Genomic DNA, 11890 nt, shown 5'->3' on the forward strand with positions numbered 1-11890 from the left:
TGGACAATATTGTCTATCTTGGCATTCATAAAAATATTCTTTCACCACTAAAAAATCGTATTCCGTCATAGCAACAAGATAAACCCGACAATAGCCCTAAGATATGCCTATACAGCAGTGAAAACGCTGCTCACTGAATAACGAAATAAACGAGAAAAAGTTTTTTAAAATGATACCATGTCATTCTACAGTCAATATTTGGGACTAAATATTGAATAAATACAAAACCTTACTGTTGGTTTTACGTGTAGAGATGTCCCTTTTGAGACTGCGTGGTCATATATTGTCTTGGACAATCCGTTAGGGAAATATAGGCGCATCTGTGACGCCTGGGTATCTTCCAGAATAGCTGTGCGTAACACCACACCTGTTGTTTACGGCGTCGTCGCACTTTTTAGTACAGTTTGACTTGATTTACAATTCATTTATTCGGTAGGCGAGAGTATAAGCTTTCTAACGATGTATAACATGTCTAATTCTGCTTTTGGAATAGCGTTTTATAGGTCAGCGTAACAGAAAATATTCTTAGCATAGCATTCACTTCCGCATTCACTCTGTGGTAGCAGTAAAAAATGCTGCACCTAACCAAATGTTGTCAACGATATTTTGTAATTTCTTGGAAAATACTATTATTATTGAGGACTTCTGGGCATAGCTAAGCCATATGTTTGCTGATAGACCTAGCTGACATCGTTTTCTGGTGTAAGACAGAAGCGGATAGAACTATATCATTGATTTACTGTCTCTGTCTCTGTCTCTATCTACTAAACACAGATAAGATTTCATCATTGCTATGTAAGTATAACTGCTCAAAATATTTCGGTTATATACGTTATTTTTGAAATTGAGTGTCTTTAAATAGGTTAGTGGTATTTTGTCATGAGGATATTTCACACCATAATGTAAGCTTTCGTTGGTAGTCTAGTAGTTTTTGTGATGCATGCAACAGTGATGACGTGAGAGTTCGACCATTTCCAAAACGTGGTGGACGGTTGAAAATTGTTTTCATGTCGTCCCATCTCCATACAAGAAAACATATGAGAGTATAGAAATACATACAAGAGTTAATTATTACACATTTAGGTACTGTAAAGCATTGTGTGACAATATGTTTGCATTATTTTTAAATCTGATATCGATGTTTCATCTTAAACCTTCATAATGGGCTCATTTATATGTTTTACAATGGACAAAAAGCATTATATTCCTTTATGGAGAGATTTTGGATATGTTTCTGGACCCCTAGCTATTCTAGACCACTGTACTGACGTAAAGCTTGTAATTCCCACTTGAAAATGATGCAACCGTGAGTTTCTTGAGTAAAAACAGTTAATTTGTAGTGAAATATGTGAATATGTTGTGATTTACAGCAATGCATAATTTAGACATTTTGGGTAGATTTGGAGATGCTGGGTACACTGCTTAGTTTTTGCTTCATAGATATTTGGTAGTTTTACATATCCACCCTTAGATTTTATGAACTTGTGGTCAAGATGTTTTTGATCCAGGATATGTATAGTTTAACCTGCTGTATATATGCAATCTCTCAGTATTTCATCATGAACTAAAAAAAGAGCAAATTCATTTTAGATTTTTTGCCTGGACAATTGCATTTGTGGCATTTTATTTCTCCCAAAATTATGAATATAAAGTAATATAAGCTAGTATTGTAAATGGTACAAATGTCTTGTTTCATTTAAGCCATTTTTCAAGTCTCTGTGGTGTTCACATCTGGAGTTATAAAGCTTTAAATAGGGTACCCCCTAAATGGGCAAGGATTGGCCAGATTTGGCATGTGCACTAAGGGGTTAAAGGTGTGCTGCTCTCTACGGCCGAGACCAGGAGTTCACACCAAGAGCGCGGTTATGATTTTCATTTCGTTTTATTTTGGAGCTTTGTTCGAGCATAAAAGAAAAAGACTAATCAGCCCTTGGGAAGTTGGAGGACCTGGTACCGGCTAGAAAGCGGGCCAGCTACAGAGCGGGAACTGACATAGTTGTCGCTCTGTTTTGCTGTTTTTTGTCTTTGTTGTTTTATTGTTTATTGTTTTATCTGGAACCTGTGAGGGGGAAGGGTGAAGGTGGCATTTATTTTATTTCATGTTTATGTGGGTGCTATCTCTCTCTCTCTCTCTCTGCCGCATTTCCCTCCCTGGGGTGTCACGCTGGCGTGTAGCATTTTACATTAAATATCAAAAATTATTCCATAAAGATATTTAGTATGGAATGTAACATGGAGACCTTCAGAAAAGGCTAATGCAGGTGCATATCCTCTAGCTGTTCTTTTCTACAGCTTTACAGGATGTATTTGAAGGTTAGTTTTTGTTCTGGCCGTGTGACCTTCTACAGGGCCAATAGTAACAACTAATGGCACTGAAAAATGACGTGCTGTTTCTTTAAGTGACTGCACAGGAAAATGGCAGATATGACCACCTGTATGATTGGAAGATTATTTACCATTTTAGCTCTGAATTTTTATTTGTTTGGAGCCTCCGGCCATGATTCATGGTGATCCAATTCCTCTGTGCTTTCTAGAGGATAACCAAATTCAGTCGGTAACTCAGGGGTTTCGCCTCTACTTTGTTGTCCTTGTGTGTTTTGGATTTCTTTTTAATTTTATACTAGAAATTTATTTTCCTGTCACCGCCTGCTCAATCTGATGATGCCTTATTGACTCCATAATTGTCAATAAATGCAGTTCAGCAGCTACATGAATGAACAATCAAATGATCAGTTATAAGCAAGAAGCCATTATGATTGTGCTATCCCTTGTTATATTTGTCCCAAGTTTGAATTTATATAGAGGTATTTGATTGCCCTTCTGTATTTAGTAAGGTTTGTGTAACCTACCACTGCATGGAATGGAAGTATTCTGTCCCCTTGGTGTGAAGGAAAATGGTCTTCCAGTTTCTGTCTCTGCAATAGTCAAATTGAAATATCACCAAAGAGCAAATAAACTACAATATCTTAATTTGCCAAACATTTACAACAAAAAACAACTTTTTGATTAAATACTCATTAGCTGTAAGTTCAATTCACATTTCACTGGGACTTCACCCTGGGAAGGTAACAATACTTTGGCAAAGAAAAGAGTATTTCAAGCACTAAACTTCGGCTTTGAAGCCGTTACTTCTGTGTATTGATGAGAGAAGTATTTATTTGGAGATAGTCTAATGAGTGACAGTCTTGCTGCAGCTGATCATTTGTCGGCCTCAGCAACCACATGTTCTCATACTCATACTCTTAGCACATGCACACATTTTTTATAACGATAGCCAGACCTCTCTGGTGCTGCTCTTTGCATGCTGCACTTGCTGCAGCTCATAGAATTGCACATACTCTCCACTACCCCAGCTTCCACCTGTTGTTTGCATCTGCTTTTAGGTACTGGGGGTTTTGGTATTTCTCCCATTTAGTAAGGGAGATGTATTGCGATCCCTGTTTAATAGGTTAGTGCACGCTGATACATGCACAGACGTACCTAAGGCAGATCCATTCCGCACCAGACCAAAAACGATTGCTTTGCATATTCATTAATATATTTAATTTAACTACGAGTTGTCCTGAAGGTATTTCCTCCAAAATGGTTACCTCTGGACATTGAGGAGGGACCCAGGTGATCACCTGAGCTTTCCAGCCCTTGATGGTAGTTCTCTGAGGCTTCAGTGGAGACAAGATGACATTTTCAAAGATTTGCAAAGGTGTTCTCTCACCGGCTGCCTGAGAATTAATTTACGCCACCCCACTCGCAGTTTCCGGTAAGCTCTTGGTCTTCACGGCTGCCTCTTGACATACTGACAAAGGCATCCATGTAGTGCAAAACGGAACATCCCGCCACCCAAAAAACCCTGAAAATTCTTCTTGTCGTGTACAGAAAACATCTGCATCATACAGTCAGTAGATGCATTACTTTGCCCCTCCTATCTGAATATTATGTAATACCATTGAAACGAGCACAATTAGCAAACTATGAGTCCAGATTCCACGCATTCACCCAGGCCCTGCTCAGAACAAGACCGAGTAATCGATCGCAAAAGATTGCCCAATCAGTGGGCAGGTCCAGCCCGCTCCGTTTGATTGACAGGAAGTCTTTCCATTTTGAAAAGTGCCATTATGAATTTAAAAAGGGCGTGCGGAAACAAAAACGCCATTCGGAAATACGTCATTCGGAAAAGTGTCATGAAATGAAGAAAGCCATTCAGAAATACAACATTATTATGAAATAAAATATAATCACATTATTGTTAAAAGTACAATCATGAGGTGTCAATTATTTAATTATTTTGTAATAAAATGAAGTATTTATTTAATTATTGACCAATTTATTTATTTTATTATTTATTTAATTTTGGCACATTTAGTCCTTCATAGTTTTCCTTGTAGTTCTTATGTAGTTCATTGATACTTCCGCATGTGGCACCACCGCAAGATGGCTGCCACAGCCCTCAACGAACTCGCTCCTGCGCAAATTAGACGCAAAAAGCTCACATTGAGGTAATCAATAGAAGCAGGCAATAACATTATACATTTTTCCTCGAGCCAATTTTTTTTTGGCTAAACAGAACAAAGAAAACTATAATATACAGTATATAATATATATTTGAAATAGGATCTTGAGAAAGGCCCTGTCACGGGATGAAGCAGTGGTTATCTTCTCAGTGGCTTCACTTCTCTTACAGAACTGTGGGTAGGCCCAGAGCCGTAGAGCCCTATCTACGGCTCTGGGTAGGCCTAGTACAGCTAAACAGCACGATAACTACTTGTTAGCTAACAGTTATTAATTTTACTAGCTTAGCTGGCTAGCAACTGTTGCCTAGGTGTTTTTACCTTGTGCTTAATGTCATGCTCGACAAGATCATTTACGTTCCCAAGAGAGAATTTCGGACCATGCTCATGTAAAACACTGCCATAAGCTAGCGGACAATAAGGTAGCTAAAGAGGTATGTGTCACTCAGAAGAACAGGCACTGTGGGTAGGTAAGTAAAAACAATCCTAACCCTGTTACAGTCATTTTTTTCTTACATGGAACCTGGTAAGAAACTGCCTCATAACAAAATGTTGACTGCTGTAATTGCGGCAACTCATGATGACCTGTTACACATTGCTTTCCTTGGCTAAGGAGTTTTCGGCTCACCCCAAATTTCTTTGCACACTGCCTTGTAATTTTATCATCTGCAAAGTGCAGACCAGAGCCTTCCATAGTTTTAAGTGTCTTGGTTTTTATACTGTACGCCTGTGCCCACTGCCTCAACTAAGGGGCGACATAGCTCAGGAGGTAAGACTGATTGTCGGAGGGTTGCCGGTTCAAACCCCGCCCTGGGCATGTCGAAGTGTCCTTGAGCAAGACACCTAACCCCTAACTGCTCTGGCGAATGAGAGGCATCAATTGTAAAGCGCTTTGGATAAAAGCGCTATATAAATGCAGTCCATTTACCATTCTATTGGTTGTTTGAACTCTGTCTGATGATTTTTTGAAGTACATTTTCTGGATGTGAGGACTTGTCGATGAGATCAATAACAGTTGTGATATACTGTGTGGAATCTTTAGAAATAGAAGCTTTGAAGAGGTTTCGTCCTTACTGTCTAGTTCCTACCATCATGCCCTTCACCAGGCCAATGTTTCTGTTGCTCTTCCAGTAGTTTCCACTGGGATTTTAACTTGAGCGTCTCCACATAGCAAGACCTCAAGGGGAAGTATCACTGAAATTAATTACAGATCATTCCTTTTCGGTCATTGATGGTATAATGGTATAAAAAAACAATTTTTTTTTACAATATTAATTCATAAACCAACATCATATTGTTGTCTGATTTCTTTTCCTTTTCACAATAGCTTGTGCAGATCGTGCCCTACACCTCAAACGTTTTTCACCCTTTAAGATGTAACAAAAAAATATGCGACTTGAATGTTCTTAACTGAACATTCTATTGTTGGTGTAACAATCACTACTGGTCATTGAAAGCAACAGAGTTCTGGAACACTGACTTAGAATTTTGAAAAAAACAAAACATTCTAAAAACCATTAAGCCATTTCTACATTAAAGCCTTTTAGAGTGCCCCTCTTATACTAGCAATTGCCATCAAAAATTATTCTGAGATGCTCTAAATGTCTGTGTACATGCATGTTTGCTGCCAATGAAAAACTCCTTCTTTTCTTCTGAGATATTGTGTGTACTGTAAGTTGGCTTTGACATAGAACAAGTAGACAAAAGAATGTTCTTCGTTGCTGTAGTTCCCTTTCACCGATAATTTTACTTCCTTGTATTCCTTTCAGCAGCACCCATACATTTTGTCTCCTCCACCCCGTTTTAGGACTAAAATAGCAAAGCATGTACATATCTGTCAGTACTCTAAAACCATTTCACAATTTTGAATAGTCCAATATTTCCCAATAAACTGACTGTCTGAATCTTTGTCTCTCGTATTCTGTGCTTTAGTTCCTGGTCCATATACAGGTACCAAAGAAATGTCATTGACATGAATTTGAAATACAAATGTAATGCTATTAATGGAGTGTTGGGCCATAACGTGTGGCCAGCATGACCTGTATTTGCATTTCAGTCACTTATTAGATGCTCTTATCCAGGGCAACATACAAAACTGGAGAACGTCAGTGTTCCTCTCAAGACTACAAAAGCACAGTATCACCAAGAAGTCAACAAACAATTTACAATTTAGTCATTTTTCAGAGACTTTTGCCCAAAACAACTTACAAAAGTGAATTTCACATGGTAAATAAACACCACTAGCGCAAGATATTTCAGTGCTAACATGCCTCAAGTGAGTGAGTGTGCCTCGAGACCCGTGCACAAGGGAGAGAACGGTTATTTTTATGAAAAGGTAAGTTTTTAGATGTTTGTTGAAAACAGCCAGTCAATCCGCTAGGAAGGTTGTTCCACCAAAAAAGAAGAGGTGAGTGCAAAGAAGACCCCTTAAAATCCCACCAAAGTCACACAAAGGCATCATGAGGGACATTTTAAGAGGACCGCTCTTCTTTTTTTTTGCTTACAGTATATCCAACACTCACACTTGTGTACTGCATTGTACTAAGTAAGATACAGTAATTGTGTACTTCAGTGACAGAGTCAAAGATTAAACACAGAGGAGTAGAGGCTGGGATATGGCATTAAATAAATGCAGTCCAATTAAGAGTATTATCGAGAACAATTAACAGTTTTCTCTAGTTTTGTGAGTTCCCTTATGGATAGAACAAAAGTAGTATAAATGGGGAGCTCCTGGATTGTCCCCGATCCACATTTTACAGAATGGCTTATTAAATTGTAAATTCAATCTCAACAGCACCACAAAACCACCAACCATTTCTTTGTGCAATTTTTTTCTGCCAGCCAGGCAGAAAGTGCACTGCAGCACAGTATTTTTATTTCTTTAAATTAAGCCTTAACAGCTGATGGTTCCAACCAATCAAAATGCTTGTGTTAATTTTACACAACCTCAGATGCAGAAGTGCAGTGATGAGTCTGGTATGAGGAAGTGTTTTTGGTGTTTCCCAGGAGGAAGGTACTGGATTGTACATTTTTCAGCAGCAGTTCTGTGCTGACACTGGGTGTGACTAATGAGGCATGTCTTTCTACAAGTGACTACTGTTACAAAAATCCAAGCAATAAAGTTCATTCTCCAGAAATTTAAGTCCCATGGCTTCCCTTTGGCACATTACTGCTGAAAAAATGCAGTGCTCTGATATTCCCAGAAAATGAAAACTGAAACATAATAATAGCTTAGGTATGTTTATGTTACTGTAGTGCATTAATAAAGTGCTTAGTGTGAATAATCTCTTCAAGCTGAGTCTTTGAAGCTGCAAATTGTAGACAATCCGGATTGTGAATTCTGCTATATATAGCCTACTGAATAAATTAGAATTAATTTAAATTATGAAAAATATTATTTTCATCCATATTATAGACCTGCTGAAGGTGTAACCCTTCTCTTTCATATGACAGATTTATATTAATAGAGGAAGAAAAACATTATTGACCACAAAACAGGTTGCTGTTTTACTGTCAATTATCAATAACTAGGATATGATTAATAACAAATAGGACTGAACAATTTCTGGAGTTGAGGGCAAAACCGGGCTGTTTCATGTAAACGTCTGTTGCCAGTTTTGGTTTTCATGATAACCACGTGGCACTGGCCATTTTTCTATCTGTTACACATTATTCCTTGTTGAGTGTAATTTCACATAAATACAGTATGTATTGTCAAACAAAGTACTGTACTTTGACACAGCTCTGTTTTGTGACACAGGCCTGTTTTCTCTGACAGACCTCCGGCTTTCAGTGTACAGTATGTATGCATGTATGTATCAAAAAAATAAACAACGCAGGAGGGTGAAAGTATAACTGAACAAGGATGATGGCATACTGAAATTGGAACATACCAGGAAAACAAAAACCCAGATAGAAATACAGTCCAAGCAACTATTATGACACTGAAACAACTCAAAATTTTTCATGCCCATTGTTCATCAAAATGTACATATCTAAAAGAATTGTATCTAAAAGATCTTAAACTTTGGGTTGTGGAAAGCAGCTAATTGGGTCAAAAGGGAGAAGAATTCACTAAAACTCACTGAACAGGCTTCAAATATGTATAACCCACACATCAGGAAGCGTGTGAACAAAATCATAAATAACAATGGACAATAGACAGTTTTTCATCAAGTTGGAAACGGCAGAAGGACACCTACTCATTCTTTATGTAAAAGGTTCACCAGGGACTATAAATTACAGCCTCACAGAAGTGGAAAACTGCACACAGCACTACAGCCTTTGAAAGGAAAGTGGACATTGCTATATTGTTTTATTTTTCTCATCGTCTCCTGTTCGTTCGGTAAGTGTCTCCAAATTTACACAATGATATTTTCATATTTGAAACAACATTTTCTCAAACAATTAATTACATCAGGCAGCACTGATGTCTTGAGGTGCACAAGTGAAGATCTCACTTGTATGATGTATGGTTGGCCTTTTAGGACGTTTTTACGTGTCTGATATAATTTGCGCATGATACAATTTAGAAATGTGTATACAACAATATGAAATGCATACTTTATTGGTAACAAATGGCTGTATTTTTTGTAAATGTAAATTACACATTCGGCTACTGCTACTCCAATCAGCTGCTTGTGTTTTATTGGATATACTGTAGCTCTACCTTACCTTGCGTTAGGCATATGCAATTTACGTGGCATTTACTTGAATTCATTGACCCCTGAATTTGACAGGCAAGTTAATTCAATTTCTTCAAAATGTTAGGGAACTATATTAAATTAATATTGCCTTCATGAACAATTTTAGAAGGGCTATTAACTGCATATTACTGTAATTTGAAGAAAAAACATTTAAATAATTTCTATTTTTCTTTACAGAAGCAGTTTCACCTCTCAGGTAAATTAAATTATTTGTATTTGTGTTTTTACATTTTCAGGCATTTTGCAGATCTCTTATTCAGGTAACTTACAGCGTTCATTATTTTGACATACAAGCCATTTATGCAACTGTGTATTTACTAAATCAATTAGGGTTAAGTACCTTCCTCAAGGATGCGATTAGGCTATTAGGTAGCTAACAAGTGGATAAACTGGGCCTAAGCTCCTTCAGATCAGATCACGCACTTTTTAACATGATCAAAGAGAGATTCAAACTGTACCTCTGAATGTTACAATGCTTACAAGCAAGACTCTATGCAGGTATCTCATATCTTCAGCATAATTCACTATTTGGTCAATTAATAAATGTTTATCATTGTTCATTTTATGGTGAATTTGACATTTCCAGAGGAATATATTTATAAAAGCATTAATGCTTGTATGTGTTTATTGATCAGTGAACATATCCACACTTTAATACTTCTGTTTGTTCCCATGAGACAGAATGTTCGTCATCTTCGTTCTGTGTCTTCTATTTGCTTCAACTTGGGCTCAGTGTGAGTATATTAACAACTCAGCACATCAAGAATACAACAAATACATTTATTCCTTTAACTACTAGACATACATTGCAGAAAACATGAAAGATCACATACATCCTCATGAAGTGCATCAAAAATGTTAACCAAGACTGCAATCTGAATGAAACCACTCATAAACAAGTTTTTTTGGCAATTGGTTTAGCTTTGTAAAGTCCTTGGGTTGCACAAAGCCTTACCTTTGTACTACAGGGTGTAATTTAGATATTCTGAATTAAAATTCAGCTTCACTGAAACGTATATATTACTAATTCTAATTCTAGTTATGATCAATAGAAAAGGCCTCACTGGAGCTTAGAATTTGTAAAGTGCTATTGTAATCACTTATGTCAACATTTCTTTACAGCGTAACTTGTTTAATTTGCATTATTGTTTTGTCTCTGATATCACAGACCAACCACAGTACTATTCCTATTCAGCAGCTGTTGGTGGGGGCAGTGGCAGCTCCTATGCCTCCTCAGGAGAGGGTCGCATAACTGCCATCAGAGTGTGGGAGAACAAAGGCAGCTTCATCACTGGGTAAATTTTACTTACAGTAAAACACTGCTGAGTGATGTTCAGCACTAAACACAGCTGTACACAAAGTAACAAAATAACACAGGCACATTTCTCATTTACTCAATATCTGATAGCTTTGTAGACAGGCCTTTGGTAGAAATGACAGTTCTGAGTCTTACTGGGTGTGTCTATAGGAGCTTTGCAGATTCCCAAGCTTCCCAGTGCCTCCTGCTCGAAAGCAACCCCATAGCATGATGCTGCCAATACCATGCTTGATGGTAGAGATGGTGGTACCTGGTGATGGTTAGCACCAAAGATAGAGCTTTCAGGACCTTTAGTCACAGCAGACTTCCAGAAGGTATTTTTCTTCCAGTAGGTCTCAGGGTCTGTCACATGACTTCTGGCAAACTCCAGGTGTGACTTAATGCCTTTCTCAGAAGTGGCTTCTGCCATGCCTCTCAAAGAGGCCAAATCTGTGAAGTCCAGAACAGACTGTTGATCTCTGAACAGTTCCTCAAGCAGTTCCTTCATTACAAAGTTGGTGATATTTACTCTGCAATGTGGAGTCAAAAATCAACATAGGTGGACCTCATTAACATATATAATAATGGAATGGAAAACACCAGGCAAAAGTTAGGTTGTTAATACACAGAGGCTGAAGCTGTTTTCAGGTTTTATTTTGAATATAATTCTGAAGACAGGAAAATACATGTAACATATTTTAATTAGACTTTACAACACAGCAAAATGAGAAGTAACCAATGGGGCTGAAAACCTTCTGAAGGCTTTGCATATATGCTGATATGGTTAAAATGTCCATGGCATTGCATAGAAAATGACATCTGGGATAAAAATGAAATTCTTTCCTTTTTTCAGATTTCAGATGAGATATGACTTTGCCTGGAGCCCCCTGTATGGTCGCAACGGCAGCAATGTAGTAGAGATGTCGCTCTTCGAAGACGAGGCTTTTGTCCAAATTTCAGGGAAATACAATCCCAGTAACTACATTTACCAACTGGTGTTTGTCACCAGCAGAGGGCGTTCTCTCACCGTAGGGCAGCCTGTTAGTACCGCCTTCAACTTCTACGCCAAATACCCACAGAGTGAGCTGCGCATCCTTAGTGGGCGATTCAATGGAATTGGCATCACATCCATCGGAGCCCACTGGGGAATGGTATACCTCATGCCACATCCAGCTATGATGGGAAACAATACCATGTTAGGCCTTGACTAAGTAAAACACTATTCCAAATAATGATATAATCATTTTTGGACTTTTGTGTAAATTGTTTTTAGTTAGGTCTGTTCAAGTTTCAAATGCTTTCCTCAGACTGTAATGAAAATATATGAGTAGAGAAATGTAGAATATGTAATGAATTAATAAAACAAGGAAATTATGCAGGAA

At 37.8% G+C, this 11890-nt stretch overlaps 1 protein-coding gene across 1 annotated transcript; it reads left to right on the plus strand.

The window, feature by feature from the left end:
• The first annotated feature begins 7987 nt into the window (after positions 1 to 7987).
• On the plus strand, positions 7988 to 11890 carry LOC135261795 (zymogen granule membrane protein 16-like). Its single transcript, XM_064348412.1, has 5 exons — positions 7988 to 8850; positions 9389 to 9407; positions 9893 to 9945; positions 10380 to 10506; positions 11362 to 11890. The coding sequence occupies exons 3-5, from the start codon at positions 9894 to 9896 to the stop codon at positions 11717 to 11719; spliced, it is 537 nt and encodes a 178-aa protein (XP_064204482.1). The 5' UTR covers positions 7988 to 8850; positions 9389 to 9407; position 9893; the 3' UTR covers positions 11720 to 11890.

This window comes from Anguilla rostrata, chromosome 8 (genome assembly GCF_018555375.3).
Source record: "Anguilla rostrata isolate EN2019 chromosome 8, ASM1855537v3, whole genome shotgun sequence".
NCBI lineage: Eukaryota > Metazoa > Chordata > Actinopteri > Anguilliformes > Anguillidae > Anguilla > Anguilla rostrata.